The 26,274-nt window shown below is 43.0% G+C and overlaps 1 protein-coding gene across 6 annotated transcripts in view; it reads left to right on the forward strand.

The window, feature by feature from the left end:
- Positions 1 to 26,274, forward strand: part of LOC103474702 (histone deacetylase 4-like) — a 61,863-nt gene that overhangs the window by 3,703 nt on the left and 31,886 nt on the right. For 2 of the 6 annotated variants that reach the window (XM_017310946.2, XM_017310944.2), the window contains exons 2-4: positions 808 to 1,178; positions 16,807 to 16,875; positions 25,276 to 25,619. In XM_017310946.2, coding sequence (XP_017166435.2) covers positions 1,157 to 1,178; positions 16,807 to 16,875; positions 25,276 to 25,619 — 435 coding nt within the window. In that variant the 5' untranslated portion in view covers positions 808 to 1,156. Of the gene's footprint in view, positions 1 to 807; positions 1,179 to 16,375; positions 16,876 to 21,501; positions 22,010 to 25,275; positions 25,620 to 26,274 lie in introns of those variants that run through there. The other 4 variants (XM_017310938.2, XM_008425848.3, XM_081616030.1 and 1 more) reach the window with 4 other exon arrangements.

Raw genomic sequence — 26,274 nt, forward strand, 5'->3', positions numbered from 1 at the left:
TGGAGTCTCCTGCGCAGATTCATTAGCGCAAACTGGTAAAAATGAGGATCAGAACCCAAATCGGTGGACAGAAGGCGTAGCGTAAAACTTTATGTCTTAAAAATGTAAGCATACAGTTCCATCAACTGGATGGATTTAAAAACAAATATATATTGTTTTTAAAAACAAATGTATATATATATATATATATATATATATATATATATATATATATATATATATATATATATATATATATATATATATATATATATATATATATTTATTTTGTGTGTTTGTATATATATTTTATATATATATATATATATATATATATATATATATATATATATATATATATATATATATATAGCTCCATAATTCTCCATAATTCTTCAAAGTGTTTAACTAAAAAGAGAAACAAACTGACTTGGTGTTACATGAGTGAGAGGTACAAATTGGTGAAGGGGCAAAATGACCCAGAGTCACATTTTCTACTTTTTTAAAACTCACGTTGAGAAGTAAAGGTTCAATTTGATCAGCAGAAAAGTGCCACATTATGCCTTTTCCCCCCTTTCACACTTTCTTGCCATTTTGCTCTGAATATTTTAGGAAACATTTTTCAATCAGTAAGCATAACCAAACTCTTCCTCTCCTTTAACTCTCCTCTAAATCAGCAGAGGCTTCGCGTTTGATGCAGATTTTACGAAAATAACCCGACGGAAAACGGAGAATGTTCGCCGCCGATTCCTTCTGTTTACAGCAGGAAAGTTCCGACTGTTTTTAAAGAAGCTTTAACGACGCTGTCCTTTCTGTCCCGTCTCCTAGGTTGATGCCGATGCTAGACAGCGCGCTGCCTCTTTAAGTGCAGTAGCCACATCATTAGGCTAATGGAGATTGGCTGCTGCCGCTGCTGGACGCCTGCTTCCAGTTTCCTGTTCGACCGTCCGGAGCGTTGGATCAGCCCGAGCTTGCATTTAAGCGGACACTCCCAGACGCCCTTAGTTTTGGCAGGATAACGGCCTCCCTGTGAATAATACTTGCATTACATACACACACACACACACACACACGCACGTTCACATCTGTTCTGCAGCACACAAACACACACACACACATAAACACAACGAGCCGGCTGCTCGATTCGGTGAACTGTGTGGGAACCAACCTGACAGAGATGACATCAAACAGCCACCAAGGTAAGACTTTTCAGTTCTTTTGGTGATTTTTTTTTACGACATTTTTAAAAGTTTTTTTTATTGTTAACCTTATTGTTTTTAACATATAATGTAACCCCCCACACCATCTCATCTCAAATTTAAATATACTTTTTATTAGATTAAATATGCATGAGCGGAAATATTTGCCCATTCTTCTTCCAGAAACAGCTCAAGCTCAACCTGACCAGATGGAGAGCATCTGTGAACATAATTTTTAAAGTCTTTCACTAGATTCTCATGTAGATCTAAGTCTGGGCTTTGACTAGGCCATTCTGTTGTAGCTCTGGCTGCATTTAGTGCCGTCAAGTGGTAAATAGAATGAAATGCAATGCTTTGGAAATCAAACCCACTGACAATTACAATATTTTGACACAAGACAAAAACGACTCCCAGCAGGACGGGAGTGATTGATAATCGATTTTAAATTTGAACCATATGATTTCTCCTTCAATCTGCAGGTGTGTAAAGAATCCTCGTGATCCACTCTGGTCTGCTTTGCGAAACAGAATGACAAATGGGTTCGGGTTGTTCCAAGTCGCATCATGTTCGTGCCGTTTTGGTTGTTTTGGCCACCTTTCTTTTACTCTCTTGTTGAGGCTGTCTTAGCGAGAAATATTACGGGGGTGCTCAATTTTCATTTTACAAACCGAGCATTTGGTGGAAACCAAAACAAGTCCGTATTTTTATCTTCAACGACGACAGGTTCAGTCGTGTCTCTTTCCCTTTTTCATTTTTGTACTCTGCTCTTTGTTTTGGTGTCTTCCGCGTTTGCGTACGTTCCCATACCAACTGCACAGCGGCGTCCCGTATAGTTAGAAAATTTTGACTTCTTTTTTTACTTTTTTCAAATTAATTTTGGGAATTTTTACATCAATTCTGAATCACAGCAAATGAGAATCTTGATTCTTATGTGAAATTATTATTTTTTTATTCTTCTAATGTCCAGTGTTACCTTCCCATCAGTTCTGATCACATTTTCTGTCCCCGATGAAGAAAATCATCCACACGGCATGATACTGCCACCGCCATGTTTCACTCTTATGGAGGGTAGGAATACTTTTGCAGGAGACTCTATATATTAAAACAGAGTTAATAAAAGCCTCTCGCTTCTCGGGTAGGTTAACATTTGATGGGGGTCCTCTGAGCCCCCTGATTAAATGTTAACCATCGCACATCGAGTAACGAGCACTTGGCTGCCACGCTGCTGAACGCCACGTTTTGATTACGGGTAGAAACAGATCGCCGCTCACTAAAACGCAATAAAACATTTTAATCCGGTCTTATGGCGGCTAATAGGCTCAATTCAATATGAATGAGCTCCGGAGTGTGATAGAAGGTCCACAGCATCGTCTCATTAGGCGAGGCTCTTCCTTTACTCCCTGGCAGGCTAATGAAGCTTCCGTTCAGCAGCTTTGGCTCGCGTTTTAGTGAGCTGATGAACGATTCCGTGACCCGCTGGCAGACGAAGAGGTTTTCGCCGGCTGCCGCACCACCTGACGCGGTGTCCAGCGTGTCGGCTTTGCACACCTGGGAGCGTGTGCAGTTTAAATAGCACAACCGAGGCAACCGTCAAGTCTCCCTGGAGGGATGTGAGCGCCCGCGGCGTTCCAACATCCCCTGAACGCACCGCGGAAACAGAAAAACTCACCTCGACGACTTCACCTGCGACCAACTAATGTATTCTTAAGGTGAAACGCAAACAACCTGAGATGATGAAATACTTGACGCTGTGTTGCAAATGATCACATTTTCAAATACTAGTCAATATTTTGAGGCATTCATTGCTAATACATGTTATGGTTTACAGCTGAGGAGTGACAGTAAGTAAATGTGCACTCGGCAGCAGGGAAAGTATCAGGATGCTGATGTTTAAAATTCCTGCGACACGTCTCAGAAACGCTGCGCTGGTCCACGGTTACAGTAGTGTTGCATCAGTTCCTCTCATTGGAGCTCTGTTTAAGTGTGCAGGAACCGACTGGGACCAGTTCGGTTAGCTTGGAGAGTGAAATGTTTTCCCTGTAGACCGGCCAGTTTGCCAGCGAGGTTTAATATGTGCAGCATGTGGCAGATTATCTGGATCCATGTCAGCACAGGTGTACTAAACTGTTTGGGGTTTTTTTTTTACACATATTTATGTGCTTTAATAGCAAAATCATAGTTATTTTTTAAATGCTGTTATGGCAGCATCTGACAATTATTCCTGAAATCATTTATTCTGACGATTAATTGATTAATCGGATTAAGAAATTCTACAGATTTTTCATTTAACCACTTAACCCTTTTTAAATGCAGTATTAGAAATACATTAAAAGTTGATAAACAAATTCTTTAAAAAAAAATAAAACTAATCATTACTTTGTTATGCTGCTTGAGGAATTCTGGGTAGGACATATTTACAAACAAATATATTTTTCATCTTCAGTGCGAAATGTATAATTTTTCATAGAGTAGGTTTAACTACAGCTCTGAGTGTGTTCTTTCAGCAAATTTTCTTTTTATGAATCTCTGCACTCCAGTTCACGATTAATCAGTTACTAATTTAGTTGCTGATTATTTAAATAATTGATTTATCGCGATTAATCCAATGAATCGTTTTGAACCCATTTAAAATGTTAAAAAAATCACAGAATGAATCACTTTGTCACGTGTTTCTCCTTTAAACAGTTTCTATAAAGTTTATGTTGAATCGTCATTTAGACTGTTCATTTGTTCCTGAATTTCTTTAGATCAGAGCGTTAAGTGTTCCTGTTCACATGCTGTCAGACAAGTTCTATCAGTCTGGCAGTAATTAATCTTCCCTAAAAATATGCCACATGAATAATTTCCTGATTTAACAAAGGAGGAAGAAGATGTTTTTATCATAATTAGCTTATTCTACATAGATACTCTCAGTTTTATCTTAATCTGCATTTTCTTTTCTGATTAAAGTCACGCTCGGGAAGGCCTTTAAAGCCCGAAAGTGAAATGAAATCTCTTGTTTGTAGGCGTCTCGTTCCTACATCTCTAATAATACAGGTAACATTAGACCCCTAGGCCTCGCCAAGTAACAAAAAAAAACTGTAAGAAAAACCTCGTCTTTTTAAAATAAACCCCCTCTGTCGTGTTCCCTTGCAGCTCTCGCTTTTTTGTCCAAAATGCTCTGAAATAACACCTCCCCTTCATGCGATGTCTGTAAAAAAAAAAAGAAAAAAAGAGAGAACAGAAAAAGTGAAATTTGAATCGGCGTCCTGCCGTGAAGACGGGTCAGGAAGCTTCGCTCTTCAGCTCGGCCCTGGAACCGTGGCAGCTGACAGAAAAAAGCGAAAACGACCCCGCGCGCTGTCAAAACACAACGTTTAGCTCTCTTCTAATTTCCCACGCTGGCCTTCCGCGACGCCTTATCTCCACAGTTTTGCTTCCCCAGCATCCAGGATCCACCTGCCAACCCTTTGCTCGCTCACCTCCGACTAAAACAAAAACGATCCTTTCGTCGGCGGCCGGGGAGACGTGCACAGGGCGGGGGGGTTGAGGTGATTCATATTTCTCTCAGCCGTGTTCGAAAAGCCTCCGGAGGAGACGATCCGGGTCCTCTGAGAGCTGCCAAGGCGTGGGCGTCGATCTGAGGTGTTGCTTGTCTCGTTTTGAGTGACAGCTCGGAGACGCACTTGTTGGATGTTGGTGCACACACAGGGAGACGAAAGGAGGCAGCCAGGAGACATCCAAAGACAGAGAAATGTGCAACAGTGTGACCTCCAGGCACTTGTCAGGCGTCTTCCATATCTTACTTTTTCGGCGGCGGGGATGTTGTGAGACAGTAGGGAGCGCAGGGTAAGCAGTCCGCTGTGTTTAGAGAGGAACACATCAGACTTTGTGGTCACGTTCATCCACAGAAACGGGGAAGTCTGGAAAGACCTGGACTTTGATTTCAGGATTTTCCCAGTCTGGAGAAGAATGGGGAAAAGAGAAGAGTGGGAAAATTATGTGTACTGCTGCTTGCTCTTGTCTTTTCTTCCTTCTTTCTGTTTTTGTTCTTCCATTCTTCCACCCTTTAGAAAGTTGAATCTGGAAAAGTGGAATTTCTACATTGAAAATCTGTAGGAACACTGACAACTCGTCCTAAATCCCTTTGAGTTTGCGTGTGTGTGTTGATCCCTCCCCTCTTTTAGCTGCATTTTCTGTTGGATGTTTCTGAGCGTGCCTGCCTGCTTATGTGCCGTTTCTGTAATCTGTAAATGAGCTTACTGCAGGGCACTTCTTTTTTTTTTTTTTAACCAGGACTTACTCATTTTCTTTATTACAAAAGCGTTGGGATATTTAGATTAAATATCATTTACCATAAATCGTTTTCCCAGAAAAGGGAAATGTAAAACGTTTTGTCGCGTTACCGTTTCTGGGAACAAAGTGGGTCAGGCCGATAAGACCTTTTAGTTGGCCTGCAGTGTTTATAAAGCAGTGATTTCTCTGTATACAGACATATTTTGTTTATATTAGCCTACGACATTTGTTTTACATGCTAAGTATACATCAGTGTTTAGATAAATGTCATGCTGAAGATGAATTGCAGTAGCTAAAGGCTATATTTGGAGCATAAACCTGTGACAGATAAATGACCCCCCAAAAATGCTTGTAACCAGATGTTGACAAACACAAAAGACTTAGCAACTAAATTGCCCATATGTGTTGGGTCATTTGAGCTTCAACTTCTGAGAGATTTTTGCTTCAATATTTTTATTCTTTGTAACACCATCTATATTTTTCAAGAGTGCAGTTTCTTCTGTAGCAGTATTCCTACAAGAAAGTGTCCATTCATCCTTAAAACGTTTTAAATTAATAAAAAAATAAATAAATTTAGCTATACGTTACTCATAGGTCTTAAATTCACTTTGTTCTGTGACTCGAGGCAGTGGCGGCTACCAGCGAATAAACTCTTGCTAGCAAAGGGTAAAACTTGCTAGCTAACTAGCTTTACCCTGCTTTACCCTTGCTACATAGCTAGTTCTTTCACCCCAGCAAAGGGTAAAACTCACTAGCTAGCGAGCTTTGCCCTGCTTCTAAAAGAGCTATCTAGCTAGCTCTTTTAGATTACAAGGGTAAAATTTGCAAGCCAGCCAGCTTTACCCTGCTTTACCCTTGCTACCTAGTTATCAAGGGCAAAGCAAGCTTTTTTACATCCATCATGGGTAAGTGGAAATTCATCTGCATTTGGCTGGACGATGTTTGGTTTAACCCTTGACTCACTACTGTTGCCAACCCTTATGATTTATATATTTACAATTATCTATTGTATATTTGTATAATTTTACAGGCCTTACATTTCATTCACAATGGTCTTAATGGTCTTTAAAAAAGCTGCAGAAACAAAATAATGCTGCCACTTATAGGAATGATGTTCTCAGGCTTGAACAGTCAAACACCATGTTTTAGCGCCGTTAGACCCCAGAACTTCTCCAAACAGAAAAGCCTCTGTCCCTGCGTTCACTAGAAAGCTGTAATCTGGTGTTTGATGTTTCTTTTGGAGCAGTGGCTTCTTCTTCACCGAGCGGCCTTCCATAACTGTACAAGCCTTATTTCACTGTGTATGATGACCGTCTCCTTCCAGCTGGCACAATATTGCTGAGTGAGGTTGAACTGGACTCGTTCCTCAAACAGGAGCTTACGTTTACAGTTGAAAAAGTGAGTGTGTCTGAGTTGGTTGTTAATGATTGACCGGATTATGACTCAGTTACACTTTTAACTGTTTCTTTTGCTGTTCATTGTTCTTTACTAAGAATCGACTGAACTCTAGTTACATCTGTAGGTGTTTCCTCTCATTCCCAGACTTATCAGTTCCTGTTGGCAGCCGTCGTTTTTGGCCCCGTCTCCACAAGGAAAGAGTCTTTGCAATATTTGTTTGCTATGCAGAGCAAACCACAAATAGTAGATGTAAATTTCTGCAGCGCAGACGAAATGGAGATTCTGCCAGGTGGGGTATTAGCAAAAAAAAAAAACGAAAAACATGGAAGAAAAAGCAGCTCCACCACACATTTTGATTGTGAAAACGATGCATGCAAAAGCGAGCTAACATGAAAATCAGGATTCAAAGAGAGCAACCCTCAGGTGTCAGAGCAGCTCCACTAAAGAGGGAAGGTGATGCCATTAGCTGCCAGTGATTTGCTTTAGTCAGAAGTGAGCTGGCTTTCCAGGAAAGGCTGCATGGTGTACCGCTGGAGTACAAGCTGGGCCCGCGTATGAGTCACACACTCAGCGTGAGGCCTGTGAGTAGCTGCTAAGTAGCTCCCATGGACCGTATTTGTGAATGGAAGGGTTGAACTTTAAATCTTTGCATGTGGGGGGTGTGGGCGGGGAGAGGGAAGGGAAGAAAATTAAAGATTAATGCGTTCCTCGAACGTTATCAAGCTGCAGCGGGACATAAACCGCGTTCAGATTAGATTTTTTACCGCTTTATTGTGCTCGGGCCTGCGTGGGCGTGAGTGCCATTTACGGCTCTGAACTGGCGAACTTGACACAGTGCTCCTTTCCTCGAAGGCTCTGCTGTATCTAGGTTACAAGTACCAGTTTCTAGGTTTATATAGCAACAACACAAATCAGCCAGGAATATACAGTGGTCTAAAATAAACATTAACAAGGAGCACCAGATGATTTAGTGCCAGCCGAGATTAAATTGTTCTCTCTTGGGTTTAGACATTTTAAGCAACTTACATATTTACAGCTTAGAAAAGCTGCTTGCTTTATAGCACAGGCGATACCTTCAGACTCTGGTTTGATGTAATTCTCTAGTTTTAACTCCACCAAACCAGCTTTGGTAAGACAATGTTTTCATTTGCAATGCAACAGTCAGGGTTGAAGTCTCACTATTGTTAGCACAGTAGTTTGAATGTTGAGTAGTTTGCAAGCATTAAAGCAAGAGTTGGGAAGTAATTAGTAACATTTACTTGAGTAACTTTTTTGTTGTTGAAAATTTAGTTTTAGGAGTATTTTTATTGCGCTGTACTTTTTACAACGCAATAATGTAATAATTGTAATGATTTTATTACAAAGTATGTCTGCTCTTATTTGAGTACTTTTGGGTACGCTGCCCAGCTCTGATCAAAGCAGTAAAAAGAAAAAACAACTCTTTCTCTCTCTGCTGTCTGGATGATTTTAACTTTTGAACTCCTAGATTGATGAAATCTATCATTTCAGGACCTCAGATGACTCACAGCCATGCTATGTTCACCAGTACTCGTGGTACCAACATTTATACATCAGTTATTTATGTAGTGTCCATAAGTGTTCTTTGCAAATATGCTTATACATTGGTTGTTTTACATTAAATCCCAAGTAATTATCCCAAATAAAAGATGAGAAAAGCAGCTTGGAGGCACCAGCCAATAGAGTGTCTAGTAGCACAGCATTAATGATTGTAAAATCACTTCTTTTTTTTTTTACTGCTCCTGCACTTTAAAGTTCTTCCGTTGACATGGCAGCGACTGAGAGCTTTCTCTTCAAATCTCAAGCTGGCGGTGAACTGTGTAGGATTATTTTCCCTCTATAAGGGCAATAAAATAATTGCTCCCCCCCTCTCTTTTTTTATGACCCGCTGTTTTGAAACCAATGTTGGCAACACCCTCCACCTTACCGCACTCATTGGTAAAATAAATAGTCTGCTGCAGATCAGTAAACAAGCCTAATTAAGTACTTGGCTGAAGAAAGTTTGATTTACAGCAACATTTTCGGTCCTCTTAATCCATAAAGTTTGCACTTAAACTGTAAGATTTACACGTAAAACCTGTTTTATATGCATGTTTGCTCCTTATGAGTAAGGAAATATAGTTTTTCTTTTTTTACTATTATCATTATTTCTCACATGCTCAGATTTCACCGATGTGACGTGGAGCCGAGCGCCGGCTGACAGGCAGGAGGCAGGGAGGCGGCGTAATGAATAAACTTTCATTTAATTTGAACCAAAGCAAACACCCCTGGAGGCAGGCTGTTAAAAATAACAGGAATCCAGGCCTGACAACACAGAGACCGAAACCTGCTGTGGCAAGACCAGGGACAACCTGCAGCACATGCGTCTGACCGAGAACAAAGTCGGGGAGCATTTCTGCTGTTTATGCCGAGAATAGAAATCACAAAAAGGTAGAAGAGGTGTAGTAATTGGTGACTGTTGGGGGAAGAGGAGAAGGGAAAACCAAGGAAACGGACTGAAGGAGTGAAACAAGCTTTCAGCGGCTGTAAAAGTTGGTCTCGTCAGTTAATTGGGATAAGATAATTAAGCAGCTTCCTGGTGTGTGTGCAACTGTTAGACAACTCTTACCATTTGGTCAGCGGGGACTTTTCTCAGAAACGCAGAGGGACCGCTGCTGACGTAAAACCGTCTTCCAGGCAAACCGGCGACACTAACGCAGGCTCTTACCCTTGCGTGGGGGGATTTTTCCCTCCTGGTGAGGAAGCGCCGACCCGAGGGAAGCGCCGCGGCTCACCTTACGGGTCTCCCTTTATACACTTGTTAAAGAAAGACGAGGCGTGTCTTAATAATTTCCATGTAATTACTGTCGTGACCAAATGTTAATCTTGTAGGTTTATCAGGGCACGCGCTAATAAAACTCCCAAACCGAAACGCCGGAGCCTGGCAATCTTGGATGATGCCGTCTCGCTGTGGCGGGGGGGATAGAAAGATTTATTAGCTTTCATTTTTATTTGAAAAGTATTATATTGTCGTTTTTGGCAGCCAGCTGCTTCACTCCCTAATCTCTCAAGAATAATTTGATGCCACATTTTTCTCTCTCTCTCTCTTTCCCCCCCCTCTTTCTATCCATCATCGGTACTGTTTTTGGATCTTACTCACATCTTTGACAAACATCGCAATACAGTATGCACACAGATCTCCAGATGGCTATACATCTATATTATGGATTTGCTTTTTATTACACCTGCCAGATACTATTAGGTAGCGGTGCGGAGATTTAGAGAACGGTCTGAGGCTGGAGGATGAGAGCTTTTCCACAGCGACAGCATCTTGCAAAAGTATTCACACCCACTTTATCACATTTTTTCACACTACAAACACAAACATCGGTGTGTTTTGATAGGATTTTATGTGGTAGACCAACACAGGGTAGTGTGTTATTATGAGTAAAACGTCCTTTACAATACACTAAAATAAAATGATACAACATCTCTCAGAGCTCTGTTCCACTCCAACCCTAAGCATATCTTCCAGTTCTGGTGCGTAGTGTTCTGTAACAAAATAAAAGTTTATTGTTTTTTGAGAGGGCAAACTTATGTCATTATCAGAATATTACTTAAAGATAATGTCTCAAAACGACAACATTGTTGTAATATTTGTCATCGTACCTAGGATAACCACAATAAAGCACAACTTTTTGTTGGTCTATCACAAAAATTTACTGCAAAAATGAGGAAACGTTTCGAGAAATGGAAAGTTAGATGGAATTTTTGTATGTTTTTTTTTTCCTTTAAAAACAACGGTTCTCTCATCCCTTTTTTTCCACTTTGGCACCTTTCACTGACCCCTCCCCCCACACCCCCCACCCCGCTCTTCATCCCCTCCTGCAGCTGCGTGCGATCACACATCAGGCCGGCGGAATCCGGGGCCGAACGGGTTAAAAGCTTTCACTGCAATAAAAAGGGCCCGGCTTATCCCTGAGTCTATTTTTAGCAGCATGCACACCAGATATGAGCACGTGCGCATGTGGTGCACAAAACAATCATTATTTTTGGTTCTCTTCCCTCTCCTCCTCTCCCCCCCACCCCCCAGCCCCCATCGTGTTGATTCTCCCCTTCATCGAGCGCTTTGCTGCTAAAAACGGAGGACGAGGGCATGCATGACACAAACTCTGGCCTTTTTTTTTGTTTCGGTGTGTGGTAGCCGCCGCCGTGGTAGGTGCACACGCCTCGCGGTGGGTAATTTCTACCCTGACTATCACGTTTCTCAGCTTGTTCACTTGTGGAGACATGTTGTTTCTGTCTCTTAAAAGCCAAATTACAAAAAAAAAAAAAAAAAATGGTTGCAAAATACTCTGCGGCGTGTTCCCACAATGCCGCACCCTCTCTCTCACTCCCTCTCTCTCCCAGAGAGAGGAGTTTCCAGCCAGTCAGACAGTTTGTCCGCTCCGTCCTCCCATGTGCCACCGACTTGGCTGAACACGATCAAGCGTCCATCAGAGGACAAACCCAGGGGGTCTCTTGTCCAAACGGCGTGCACAAGCCCCACTTTGTCCTTGTGCAAGTGAGACACGGCCTCCTACCCCCACCCCGCCTCCCAAAAACAAACACCTAATCATGGCATTTCAACCTTAAATCATTAGAAAAGCCTTGTTTTTAATTGGTGTCGGGACAAAGACAGCAGAGAGTGAACATGAGCTAATGAAAGCAGCAGGACGCGTCCTTTGTCCCCGTGTCTTTTGTCTCGACCCAGCCGAGAAACGGGACACACTGTGTTCTGCCAGCGAGCTGTCGGCGGCAATTATAGTTTACACCGCTTCCCCGGAACCCCTTCCCCGTGCCTTTTGACATGGTGCTGCATGCAGCGGTGGACGCAAAGTACGAACGTCTGCCCCGTCCAGCAGGCAGATGCTGAAGTTACGCAAGCAGATTAAAGATGATCTTTAGTAGAAAACCGGGGACGGCGGAGGGAAAAGAGAGAGAGAAAAAAAAGCGAAAGTTGAGACGGATATTAAATGTTGCACCTGTTACTCTGAGTGGATAGTAGGTGCAGGGCCACTATGAGCAACTGCGATAGCGTGGGCGTTTGTTGTTGTAAGGCATTAGGCCCAGCTACAGTGAGTTTTTTTGCAGTTGCATCACAGGTCTCCTAGCAACCATTTGTGGTATTATCTCGGATGCTCATTAGAAAATCAACTGAGCAAATATGAGCTATTTATACGAGGTGCTCTGCAGACAAAAACGAGATGATGAATAAAAAAAAAAAGCCGTTGCTTTGAAAACACAGTTTGTGATTTATATATCAATCACAAACTGTGATTGCTATTTTTAAGAAGTGGAAGAAGTAAGAGATTTTTCAGAATAAGACTAGAAAAAGCTAGCTAGGTTTTTTTTAAAATTAATTTCCAATCATTTGATTAAAAGATTTAAAGAAAAGCTTCTACAGTAGTAAAGTTGGGTTTCTAGTGACTTTATCAGCTCTGCAAATAAACAGCTGTTTAAAAACAACCAAAATAATCTGGAGGCAATCAGACCCTCCTTTGCGTTTCACTAAGTTTTAAGGTATGAGATTAAAGTAAAAATCTGAAGTAATATCTTGCATCCTTTAAAAACATTTGTACAATTTCCATTTTTGGATATATTTCACAACAACATTCAAAGAAAACTGTTAAGATGTTCAACTCAAACAAACCAAATCTTATTTCCTTGAACATTTTTGCCTTTCTTTAAGTATATAAAACAAAGCTTATCAGTTAAAATATCCTTTCCTTAAATTGAAGGTCTGCACATAATTGCAGATATCAGATGGGAAATCTGCCTATTGGATGTCTTGGTCGCCGTTCCCCTTAATTGCTGACATTTATGAGAACAATTGGCAAAAATACCAAACAAAATATATTAATTTAAATCACATAAGACACCGAGGCAATAGTTGTGACTGTGGAATATCTTAAAAGGAGAAATATGAGCAATTTTTATGCTAATTTAAGGCTTTTTTATAATAATTGGCACTGTTATCAATTAGCTGGGACAGATGAAACTGGAATTCTCCATGGTTTTTGTGCCAATAAGGGAAATATACTGCAAATACATCAATTTATTTTAACATTTGCAACCTCGCAGTTGGTAGTTTTTCTTTTAAATGCGTTACTTTGCAGGAAAATGGCGTCCGACTTCTTAATAACTGAGTTGCGTTTTACCTCAACTGCTTGGGAATAAGTAAAGTAATTCAAATCTTAGACAAAACTCTCGAGATTAAATTGTTTGGGTGCATTTTGGAGACTTCAGCGCAAATGTTTGGCTTCCAATGAACAAATTAAAAAGTTGATGTTTAAGAGGGGGGTTTCACCTAATCCCGCTTGAGCTCATAAATTTCCATCTTTTTAAATGAAAGCGCCACACTCTCGCCAGCTTAAATTATGAATGTGCTTATAAATTTCACACAACCCCCCCCTATTGAAATGTCACAGCCATATTAGATTCATAAATCTGAACTGCACGCTTGCGTCTCTACTAGTTTTGCTTGAACTTCTCCTCTGCAGCCGACGCGCAGCAGATGCCTCTGTAGTGTAATTACTGATTTCCAGTTACATTTTTTTTTTCTTTTTCACTTTATATCAAACGCAGGCTTTCACAGAGAGACACAGTGAAACGGCAAATTGCATCACTGGTGTTTTTTGTTTTTATTTTTGTTTTGTTTTTTTCTCCCCAGTATGAAACCTGGGTCAGACCGTCGCTTCCTTCCGAACGCAAACTGGCGGAGGCTCACGCGGGGGTCACCCATTCTCCTTTATCAGTCGCCATGACGTCAGGCGGTGCCCTCGGGAAGCGAGTTTTGCGCCCCCAGAGGAAAAGCGTTCTTCAAGGAGAGGCGTGTTTGATTAATCGTATTGTTCCTGTCTGGTTTCACCTTGCCTCGCCGGAGTCACCCTGGACGAAGCAGCCAGAACGGAAGTGCGCTGAATGTAATGAGGCCGGAGCATCCTTCCTTCCTCCCTTTCTCCGTTCCCCCCCGTCCCTCTTTGTAAACGCTGCGCTGCCGTGGACAGACGTCTCATTCTCATTCCTGCTGCGTAACAAAGGCCTCTTTCAACAAGGCCAAGCAGAGACCGGGTCAAGTCCCGTCCCCCCACACCCCCTTGTTCTCCCTGCTCATCATAAGAAAGCATGTTTTTGACGGAGTGTGGGGGTGGGGGGTAGCTGCATTAGGTTGGGATGACTGACTCTCCGCCCGAGGGTAGCGGAGGCTATTTTTAGCTTCCCGTCTTCCCAATGCTTCCCCACTGGGAGCCAGAAGATAGGAGGAATGAGAGAAGGAGTGGGAGAAAGATAAGAGAGGAGGAGGGGAGCTGCTGGAGAACTAGGCTGCGTTTAAGATTGATGGGGCTTGTTGTTGTGGGTTCCGTCTTCTCTTGTTTGTGCTGTTTTCCGGCTTTGTTTTCAGTCTGCTACGAAACTATTCGCACCCCGGAGAGTCCCCCACGTTTTTTGCTTTGCTGCGGCCGCGGACGCCGGCGGACTTCACTGGGATTTTGACCAGCAAACAGACCGATACAAAGTAGTGCAAAGTGGAGCGACACGGTTTTTAAATAACTTTTTTTTTTGTATTCACAGCTCAATACTCCTCAATAAAAAGCAGCCAAATATTCCAGCTTTGTTTCAGGTCTGTTAGAGATCACCATGAAGGCTCAGGAGCACGACTCGTTGTTATGGACACTTTGGGGAGGGAGTTTGCAAGGAAGCTAACCTTGAATCATGGCGGTCGCAGGGTCATGCTGTGGGAGATGATTTCTTTAGCAGGGGACAGAAAAACTGTTAACACTTGATAATGAGATGGATGGAGCTAAATTAATCGACTATACCACCAAGCCTTGATGCTCAATTCCACGCTAAGCACAAAAACGCCACAACGGATCGGTTTATTGGTTTGGAGCAAACTATATTCATACACTTGTGCGGCCCAGTCAAAGTTCAGACATAAATCTAATGTTCTCGTGCGCTTTGCATCCAATCAGTGCTGCCTTGCAAAGAAGAATGGGCAAAAACTGTCTAGATGAGAAAACCTTTTTGGGACGAATGCAAATTGCAAAAAAACACAAAATCGCTTGTGATACAACGTTTAACATCATTGCAAAACTGACAAAAAAAACGAAGTATTTTTGTCTAGTTTCTCCTGCTAATATGTTAGTAGACTTAACATAAGACAAAAATAACTTGCAAATAACTTATCAGGAGCTTGTTTGAAGTTAATAACTCCTTAGTATTGATGAAAAACCACTAGTCCCACTGCCATATTATTTCACTAGCTTTTTTTCTCCTCAGTATTAAGGATTTAAATCAACTTATCTTCCTGAAAAGATACCTGTAAGCTTTTGCTGTTTTTTTTCAAGTGGACTAAAATATTTGCAGTAGAAACTAGACTAAAAAATACTTCAGATTTTTCTGTTCTATCACATAATCTGTCCAATCAAATCCATTGAAGCCTGAGGCTGCAACCTGGCAGAACGTGAAACGGATCCTCCCATCCGTGTGCAAACAGCTCTTATCTGCAACCGCGCGGTTTGCACCGAAAGCCAATCCGCTTCCTCCAGCCAGCCGCATGCAAACGCATCCATCCTCCGCCTGAGCGCGAGACGCAAGTTGTGCAAAAATAAAAGCAGGGTGGATTTACTCCAAAGCCACAGGTGTCATCGCATGCGGGTGCACCTCATTTCCTTTGCAAAAGAAAATCCAATAAATAAATAAATAAAAAACCCAGAGCCGGCCAGACTGGTACTGAAGGGTTCACCTGTGCGTTCTGGACGCACCGCGTCTGCAGGATTTGGGGGGGGTGTGGGTGTGTGGGGGGGGTTGCGTCAACTAGGCCAAAAAAAAAAAAAACGCTTGTGCGAGGGTGCCGCACAATCCGCACCGAAAACGCATCCTCCAGCTTCGCAGCTAATTAAGCCCGTGTATGTGCGAGGCTATTCCAGAGAGAGTTCCAGAAATAGACGGAGAGGCCAGCCGCCTGTTTTCCGCTCTTTTAATCCTCCAGAGGGGGTTTCACATGTTTTTTATTTATTTATTTATTTTTACCTCCAATCCAAAAGGAGTAGTTGCACGTTTGCGCCCCTCAGACGTCTGTGATCGGAATACATATGAAACAGGTGCTTGTGGTTACTAAAAATATCCATTTTCATTGTGATTTTTTGTTTTGCTCCATTCCCCCCGTCTCCACCCCTCCTCTTACCTCTTCCTCCCCTCTATCCCTGATGCATCCTCCTCCTCATCCTCATCCTCCGTGTCGCTCTGCTTTTTATAGCCATGTCTTCCCAGGGCTCAGCAGCTACAAAAGCCTTTTCATGTTGCCACTATAATTACAGCCTACACACACGGACAAGCATGCATGCAATCACACGCGCGCGCACACACACCTCTTTTGTGTGTGTATGCGTGTGCGCCGTGCGTGCTCTGCATGTGCTGTTATACACAAAAGGGTGAGCTATTTTTACCTCCCCTCTCCCCTCCCCTCCCTTCCCCGGTCCTCTCCATCCCTCTCTCCTCCGCCGCCGCCGTTAGCCACATTTGCTATGCTGAGCACAAGCGCTATCAAGCACACACCAAAACCGACACACGGGTGCTGATGAGCGCGCTCAGCATCCCTCAGAATCGAAGCTTATCTGAGCGCTCCGCTCCGGTCCAAAGCATCCACCCCTTCCTCCCTCCCTCCTCCGCCCTCCTCTTCCTTCTTCTTCCTCGCCGCTCATGGATCAGGCTGCAGCAGCAGCAGCAGCGTCGGCGCCGCGGCACGTGCTCCCAGCCGTTCGGATGACCTGAAGCCCCCCCTTGTTTTCTCTGTTTTTTTTTTGTTTTGTTTTTTTTAAAGCAGTCGCGTCGTCGCCGGCAACCAGCCCCCTTCCCCCCCTTGTCTCGATGCTGCGGACCATATTTGAAGCAGAATGTTCTCTTTCTCCCACAGAGGGAATCCTGGGGAAGGAGCAGTCGCTCGAGGTCCTCAAGACGTCGGTGCTCAACCACATCCCAACAGGTTGGACGATCCCTAATCCCTCTGTGTGTGTGTGTGTGTGTGCATGTCTGTGTTTGGATGTGATTCCACTATTAATGTGCAAAAAAACAAAACATCTCCCATTTTCCCGACGCTGTAACTCCTCCAACAGACTCCTCGTGTGTTTTATTTATGCAGTTGGTTATCTCCCCGTGCCATTTTGCTGAATGAAAATCCGGAACGCCGAAAACTGCCAACATACACAGCAAAACAAGCTATTGTGCAGGTTGCTGGTGTGTTTTGCTGCAAGTTCCTGACTTAGTTTTTGGTCTCAAAACAAACGGAGGCGACTTTTTCCTGCAGCCACTGTCGCCTTTTAGTGTAAAATAAGGGGGGGGGGCTAATGGGCTTCATTTTTTTTTTTCAGCCAGAGGAGAGTCTGATTCATAAATCCGGGCTCTGGGATCAGCAGTAGACCGGCTTGTTTTCTACACGCCTCTGGCTAGGGTGATGAAATATTGAAATCCACCGGAGCGTCTTCATCGGATATTCTGGAAAGCTGTTGTCTTGGATACGGAGCTGCCGAGGTTTCCGTGTTGTGACCCGAGAGCGTTTTGTTTTTTTCTTTTAAATCTCACACAGGCGGGAAAATGTAGGGTGAAGAGTTTTCCTGGTTTGGGAAGGAATAGAGAAGAGAAGAAGGAAAAATTTTTCCATCCATCCATCCACGTTTAAAAGTCATAAGTTAAAACTGAACCTTTGCATTTATACTTTGGCTGAAAAAGTCCAGAAAAGGATCATTGACTTAGTGAATTGTTGTTGAGCCGTCTCCCTTGCCATGACACTTTGAAGCAATAAATAGTTTATAAAGAAAAAACAACGACATTAAAATTATTTTAAAAAAACGTGCCGATGCCTTCGTGGTTGCACTCGTCCGGTAATCGGATGCCGGTGTCCGGACCAACGGCATCCTGTTTCTGGAATGCAAAGCTGCGGTCGCTGCACCTGCTGGGAGTTACACCAGTCAAAAGTAAACACCTGAGTTTGGGTTTCGCACAAAGCAGCACAGATTGTTTTAAGAGCATCAGACACGTCGGATGTGCGGCAGCTGGGAGCTCGTGACCGTCTGCCAGGAAGCTCCCATGCGATGAATGCGTCTCCAGTGCGGCTGACTTTAGGGAGAGCAGGTTTACCGCTGTGCGTTCAGGTGGCGCCCTCTGCCTCCTCCTCTTCCTCCTGCGTCAGCCCGGACAGCGAGCTGTGACACGCTCCATTAAAGCCCTGCTGCAGAGGCCGAGAGGGACCGACGCCTCCAGGTCCTGCTCCCATTCCTGCCTCCTTCCTTCTTGCTACAGAGCTCCGCTGCAGAGACGTCGCCTGACAATCGTTAAGGCGTCGACGAGTCGGAGATTGCGCGCTCGTCCCAAAATGGTTGGTTAGAAACGGCTCCTGTCATGGTGGAAGTTCTTAGTTTTGATGCTTTTAATCAAGTGTGTCAAACTCAAGGCTCAGGGGCCAAATCTGGACCACCATAGCTTTTAATGTGGCCCTATAGACTCCAAAGAAATGCATAAACAGAACCTTCAAGGTGATATTTTATTAAATCAAAGTTGTTTTTATCTGCACACTGGCAAATTACATCAATCAGTCTCTCAAATTTTTATGTTTCCGTCATCTCCAAAATTCACTCTTTTGTTGCACTAATGCATAATTGAGTTTGTTGTTTCCACATTTGGTTTTAGTGATGCTAGCTAAACCTGTCATAATAGCAAATTTTGCTGGACGATAAATTATCCAAGAAAGTTATTTGCGATAAACGATAATATCGTCTTTTTGAAACAATTTTCAAGTACTACAATGGTAATGTCCTAATGATGACAGAACAGATTCTCAAGTATTAGTAAACTTTAAATTCTAATGGACATTTAACACTGGAACTTGAAGACATTTTAAATATCCAAAAAAGAAATAAATAAAACAACAGAAACGACAAATGAAAAGAGGCCAGCTGACACCAAAGCAGCAGACGGAAGACATTTGTCATCCAGTTTTTGGTAGAAAGAGAGAGAGAAAAGAGAAAAACATGCATCATGCAAATGGAAATCATTGAGCTTGTTTTAATTTATCATGCGATTAATTGATTTATTGTTTATTTTGATGGACCTAATTGGTGATTGATATGGCGAGTAACAAAAAGGTATATTAACCGTCAAACATAGGTGCAAATATGGCAAAATTTCTTGCAATTATTTCTAAATTAGCACCACAAATCAGTGATATTTATTGCAAAAAAAAAAAAAAGATCGCAAGCAAAAAAATCCTCAAGGGACTGAAAAGATGTTCATTATTATATCATTTTAATAAGTACTTGTTGATCACAGGCATGGCTATTTATTACAATTTTTAGAGAGTGCTATTGTATTTTGCAAGCATGTAGTATCATTTCATAGCACAACAAAGTTACATCCAGTTATAGAAACGCTGTCTATATCAAATATCACTTTAAAGAAATTTAATTTTGTATTTCAACACCTTGCCATTGGGCTTCTGTCTCTTTAAAAAAGCTCTTTCAGAAGCTCCGCCTTCAGGAAGTCATCACAACATGACTATTCAACAACGTTTTTTTTTTACCAGCTTTGCACTGAGCAGTAGCTCCTATAAAGAGCTCAGCTGATGTTCAGTTCCACCAGGTGTTTGCTAATTGCTGCTGACTAGTCTGAAGGAGTGAGTGAAGTTCAGAAGCTTGAAAGCTGTAGCTTTGAGGTTGAGCTGCGCCTTAAAGGCGAGGCTAGCCCCCCCCTCGTAACTCCCAGGTGTTTTGTACTGCTGAATGGTTTCGTTGGAGATAAAAGGATTAAAGAATCAAAGCAACACTCCAGGTCTGTTTTTGATGAGGAACTAACATTATAACAGGAGGTAAAGCTAAAAAAAAAAAAAGTTGATTTTGCACGATACCACCCTTTTAACAATTTGTAATAGGGTTTTATCAATACATTCCGGAGCAAACGGCCCTTTAAGAACACTCGCAGTCTTATTGTGGACCCAAAATGAAAGCGAGAAAGAATATCTTGGTTACGCCGGCAGGAAGCTCCGATTAAAACTGAAATGTGTGCTTTCTGCTGACAAGTCTGAGCTAAATCAGGCCGCAGATCAAAGGGATAGCCTTTATTTAGATCCGTCAAACTGAAACCGAACCCAGCTGTCAAACAGGTACACTGGCTTCGTTGCGCAAAGGCTCCCTGGAAGCTCCTGCGGCTCTCCCTCGAGACGCCGTCTCTGTTTTGGTTTTGGCAGCGAAGGCCCCTCACATTATCCTTTATCCCACATGCATCAGTAAACGGAGGAACTCGCTTGACGTCAGCGCGCGGCGACGACGGGGGCCCGTATCAAAGCGGATCTTTTCTGAGCAGCAGCCGGGACGTTCCCAGGAGCTTCTCTCTTGGCTATTAGAGCCCAAACTCCGCCAGTGCGCAGCCAGTGGAGTTTGTTGTTGTTTGTTGTTGTTGTTTAAAGGCTTGTTGATCGTCGATTGGGCAAAATAAGATTTCCGGCTGTTTGATTCGGTTTGGCCATCTGTTGGCATGTGGTCTTACTGTTGTGGTTAAATAAAATAAAGGTAACACTTTATTTGAAGGGGTGTGCATAAGACTGACATGACACTGTCATAAACATGACATAACATCTCTCATGAACATGAACAAGTCTTTATGAATGTTTGACAGTTGTCATGAAGTGTCATTCGGTAAATAATGACACTTTTAATGCAAAGTTGCTCTAAAAGTTGCATTAAAAATCCATTAAAAATGCCAACTTTGCATTCAATTATCATAATTTACAAAATCATGCAAAGTTGGCGCCCCTTCAAATAAAGTGTTTCAAAAAAAAAAAATAAAGAAAGGACAGCAGACGGAAGGTAATAAAAATTATCTTTGCCAGGTTGTAAAATAATATAAATTTAACCTCATGGGTGGAAAAACACAACCAATTCCACCCTGGAGAGACGTTTTGCAACAGAAATGCAAAAGATGCTGCGCCGTCTTGTGCTTTACAGGTTACTTCTGAGGCAGCACTGACAGTTTTAAAGAGAAACAAATCCACAACCATCCCTTCAGAGCGTTATTTTCGACCTGGCTTTGTCTCCGCAACGATTCTGGCTGCGCTGACTTGTAAAAAAGGACTCTGAGAAAGTTAGCTTACATTCGCAGCTCCGCCGCATCGGGATGGGGAAAGATTGATCGCACTTTTCTGGCCACGTTTTCGGGCCCACAGTTTGCTCAGCGAGTCGCTAAGCCTAACACAGTTTGTGCTTTCTTTAAACAGTATGCTGACCAAGCCCCAGATGAACAATCAGGAGAGATCAGAAGCGGGATCTCTCTTCTTTTTTTTTTTTTTTGCACAGTTTATTATGAAGACCAACAGCTTCGTCGGGCGTCACACAGGAAGGCGCAAAACTTTCCGTCTGAGCTGCTTTTAAACCTCCGATTGACAAAAGCGTGTCGCTGCGAATAGAACGGAGTGGGAAAACCCCCCCCCTCCGTTTCACCCTGAATCCATTTTGCTTGTTTATCTGTTTGGGGAGGGAAATGCAGGCAAATTTTGTGCCGGGAATACCAAGAGAAGAGGGGGAAAAAAACAAAAAAAAAGGGAGAGGCGTTTGTTGTGATTTTGAGTTTGGGATGGGAACTGCGTGAAGTGAGTGGGAGAAGTGTGTGGGGAGGAGGCTAAAAAGGGATTTCCTCGGCCTTAGGAGCAGGGAGAGCGGGTTGAGCAAGGCGAAAAGAGTAGAAAGGGTGAAGAGAGGGAGTGCTGCGTGCGTGTGTGTGTGTATGAGAGAGAGAGAGACGCTGGTTCCTGGAAAAGCTGCAGAATAAACAGGCTGCATGCCTGAGACTGCCCTGTGATGTCACCACTGGGCAAGCCGGGGACGAGGGGAGGAGAGAGAGACGGGAGGGGAGGGAGACACCCATCAGGTTAAGACCGGAGCAGGGGACGACAGAGACAGAGAGCATGAGGACAAGTCAGACGAGCACTGCTGTCATTCCCCCGTAACACGCCGAAGTAAGAAGAGCAGAAGAGGAGGAGGAGGAGGAGGAGGAGGGTGCATCAGTGAGGAGGAGAGAACGAAGATGGGTAACGACACCACTGACTTCTTTCTGTAGCTCCCGCTTTTCATCCGGTGAGCAATTTGCGCCGCCAGGGTGGTGGAGCGAGCGAGGTGTGTTTACGGATCCGCATGAGTGCATCGTTTCAGAGACACCTCCCCCTCCACCCCATGAACATTTTGTGCCGGTGGGGGGGGATTGGAAGGGGAGGGGGTAAAGTGAGTTATGGATTCACATTAACCGAGAAGGCTGCGGCGCAGCTCTGACAAGTGCAGGTCTAACTCATCCTTCCTCGTTTCTGCTTTTCCGTCGTCCCCAGAACCAATGTTTCCGATTGCTTTGCTTTTCTACCTGTTTGTCCCTAAAGGGCTTCAGATGAGGCATTGATTTGCAACCTTAATCTGCAGAGTGACTCATGCAGAATCAGGTGGAGCTATATTAGACTTTAATGGAGAGGCAACGGGAAAATTGCTGCCTACTGAAATCGGACAACTTTAAGCTTGATCAGCTCTAACCAGCAACTGGCCTGTTGGAAAGGAAAGTCAGATATTTGAAAACGTCCTACCATGGTGCAAAGAAGTGAAAAAAAGTCATTGTTAGCTCTGTTTTAAAACTAAATATGTCGAGACATGTTTTATGTTAATTCAGGCTGTGAGAAAGCAAGAAAGACATTATTATTTTAAATGGAGTTCTCATTTCTAAAGTTGTAGAACTTAAAGATAAATAATTGATGGTAACAGGTCAAAGTTTTCCCAAAATTTGCATCTTTTGACCCTTAAAGTAAAACAAACAAAAACTGATCTTTTTCCTAATCTTGAGCAAATCACTCTTAAACTCTACCAAGTTGCATTGAGAACGCCGCTCTGCAGTGTGGAAGATAAGGGAAGGGAAGCACTAACGTATTACTAGTTGAAGAAGCTATATAAACTGCTAAGATGTGTCTGTGGTTCGTTTAGGCTGCGAGAAGGCGAGAGAGAGCAGGACTTCAGCAACTAATAAAGTGTCTGTTTCAATCCTTTTAGACGTTCAACTTCTCTGTTGTGAAACATGCTGGATTTGGAAATGTTGGGAATCTTTTGCAAACCTTCAAGCTACATTCTGTTGGAAATATATTGGAAGACTGTTTTTAGTAAAGCTAACATCGCTAACGTAAATCTTTTCCGCACTAAAGACGGTTTAAAATTTGAAATCCAAGTAATTACATTTTCTTTATGGTAGTAAATCCCTTCTTGACAGCGACAGATATGTCTCGCACACAGTGTGACATAGCTTCTACTCCGATTTTAAAGAATTAATTTGTGCTCACATCCAGAAGAAAGAAATAACATGCTCAAAAATTGACCAAAACATTCCACTTGACTCATCTCTTCAAAGCTGTTCTTTTTGTTTTAAAGTTTCTTTTATAGAAGTCAACTAAAATTGACAGTTTCAGATCTTTATTTTCATTTTTTAAAAATTTTTTTAAGTGATGTCCTTTGACCCTAAAAGTCATGAGATCGGCCATTGGTTCCCAACCTTAAGCTACAGAGTGACTCATGCAGATTCAGGTAAAAGCTACTACAGACTGAATGAGTCAGAGGGTTTAAAAAAGAAAAATCTACCGATTCACAGTTTCACACAACTCCTTTTTTCTTATAAAGCTCTCCTTTCTCTCATCTTCTCATCATGTGTCAGATCGTAGGGCCGCGTCTTGCAAGCTCCCTTTCAATTAGTCCCAGCAGCAGCAGCCTATGAGACGTGTTGTAATCTCCCCCCACATGACTGCAGTCCTTTAGGACCCTGTTGCATGTTGTTGCGCTGTTCTCCTGCAATAACCGCATGGGAGGGGGTGGCATTTCACCTGCTGCACACAGTGAGAGTCGAGCATTTCAGCGTACAGGCACCATATGGCCTTAACAGTAGCAAAGCTGCTTGGATGTGCAATTACAGTTTGGTGATGTTCAGGAGGGGGGGATGCATCAAACACGGAACGTCCCGCAGCAGAAGCAGAAAGCAACTCAAAGCGTTCGTCAGTTCAGCTCACCGCTGATGTTTTGTTTGCCGATTCATTAACGTGAAGTGTCCCCGGCTTTCCGCAAACATTGTAGGCAAATAATCGGACCAATCGGCTCCTGTTTGTCCAGACTTATTGGTAGGAAGCCGGCGGATTGGTGGGCTTCCTGTGCCCCGAGCCAGGGGTTTTGGGGCAGAGGGGTGAAGGGATGTGGGGGGGAGGGTCAATGCAGGCTTTGTCGGATGGGTCGGCGAGCGCCATGTGGAAGAGCAGCACAGCACTTTTTCTTCCCAATAGATCTTATCAGGATTTTACCAAGTTTAAAGATAGCTCTCTTGGAACTGGTGTTACTTCACCAACATTTGTGACTCTCATTAAAGATCAACTTTTTTCTCAGAAATGGCAACTAAATCCAAGAGCTTTAATCCGACGATCTGATTTACAGCTCCGTTATCCGTTTATTGCTTTCTTGTTTTACAAGCAGTCTATCTAATGTGCTGCTTAAAATAGCCAAGTCATTTTTTTTTATTATTGTATATTGCTCCCGTAAAAGTGAAGGAGCATGAAAAACATGGGAAACTTCTTGTGTGTGTGCGTGTGTTAATTAATGAAAATCTCAAAGTTTAAAAAAAAAATCTCTTCTGGGCATTTTTCTAAGAGGTAGACTAATTAAATAGTGCTCGTGAAGTGCTTTGATTTAATCCGCCCTCAGCTTCATAACCTTGCAGTTGCACTAAGTATGAAAACACACGGCGACACGCAGAAGAAGAGGAACATGTCTGCTTGCGTGTCTTTTAACCTTGTGCCGTGTTTTGGTTATTCATCCTGCTCCGCTTGTCTTGCTTTGGCGTCAGAATGTGCTTCTGTTGTTGACACAAAGTTATGAGTGCATCCTATTTAGGAAACTCGGCCTCGCTGATATAAAACACTCCTGCAGGAGCTCATCTTTTTTTGTGTGTGAGATGTATTAATAAAATACTCAGTAATACAGGTTTTAGTGCAGGACTTTAAATTTTGATTCTGATTTTGTTTATTAAGAGAAAAAAAAGGCTGATTCAAACCAGCTTTGCCCTTAAGGTAACAGTCATTTTTCTTCTTATACCAGGAATTACCTGTGATTAGACACAGTTTGTGAAGAGATAAGTTAAATTTCACTCACACACCCAGTTTTGATAAGAAGTAAGAAATCGCTGAGTAGGAGCTACCTGGCAACACGAAGTAGGCAGGAAATGGGAAAGGCTTTACGTCATCGCAGAAACCTTTGATTATCCATCCATCCATCCATCTGTTTTATCTCCCTCCATCTCTCCACCTGTCTGATCGTTCCTCTTCTTCTCTCCTCTTCAGTGGACATTAACTCTGCGCTGCCCCTGCGTCTGCCCCCTGCTGCCATCCCCATGGACCTGCGTGTGGATCACCACCACCAGCAGCAGCAGGTGTCGTCGCTCTCCCCGACGGGCCAGCTCTCGCCCAGCTCCCTGGGAGGATCTGGTGGTGGCGGCGGCGGTGGTGGCGGCGGCGGCGGCAGCGGTGTGGTGGCGTCCTCGGTGCGCGAGCAGCAGCTGCAGCAGGAGCTGCTGGCCCTGAAGCAGAAGCAGCAGATCCAGAGGCAGATCCTGATCGCTGAGTTCCAGCGGCAGCACGAGCAGCTGTCCCGCCAGCATGAGGCGCAGCTCCAGGAGCACATTAAGGTACATCATTTACAATTAGCATTACTTATGGAGCAGCATTAAAAGAGGATTCCCCCACCCCTCTTTCTGCACACCTTGCTCACCCATTTCTCAGAAATTCATTTAAAGGATGCAAAACAATAAGAACCTATGGAGTTTTAAATTAGTCCAATTATTCCACATAAAACCAACGGGCTTGCACACTGTCGCTATTTAAATCTCCCCCAAACCAAACGAAGACGGCTCTTAATTTATTCAGCCTCAGGAGTCTTCGATAACAGACTGAACTCAGCAGCTAAGAGCAGCCTCATCAGCTTTAAATGGCTTCGGTGCAAGCGGAGAGCGAGAGCAGAAACAGAAAGGCACTTTAGCTTCATTTTCTTTAACTCCTCGGATGGATGAGGGCAATATAAAGATGTGTCTGGCTGCAGGAAAGAGTGTGAGAAATGGACGTGTGAAGCTTTCCTTTAAATGATTAAAAAGCTGGAGTTGAATTTAATTAGAGCCGAGTGGATCCTACTGTCTTTCAGCTCTTCTGACGTGCCGAGTTTCATTCGTTTCCACATGAGCGTGCATCACTTTGTGGCGTCGCACGTCGATGGGAAGTGCAGAAGTAGAGAAAGTTTTAATACAGCGGTATTTGTTTTTCTTAAAATAGATTCAACTCGATTTGTTT

Source organism: Poecilia reticulata, chromosome 2 (genome assembly GCF_904066995.2).
Source record: "Poecilia reticulata chromosome 2, P_reticulata-male-v2, whole genome shotgun sequence".
Classification (NCBI taxonomy): domain Eukaryota; kingdom Metazoa; phylum Chordata; class Actinopteri; order Cyprinodontiformes; family Poeciliidae; genus Poecilia; species Poecilia reticulata.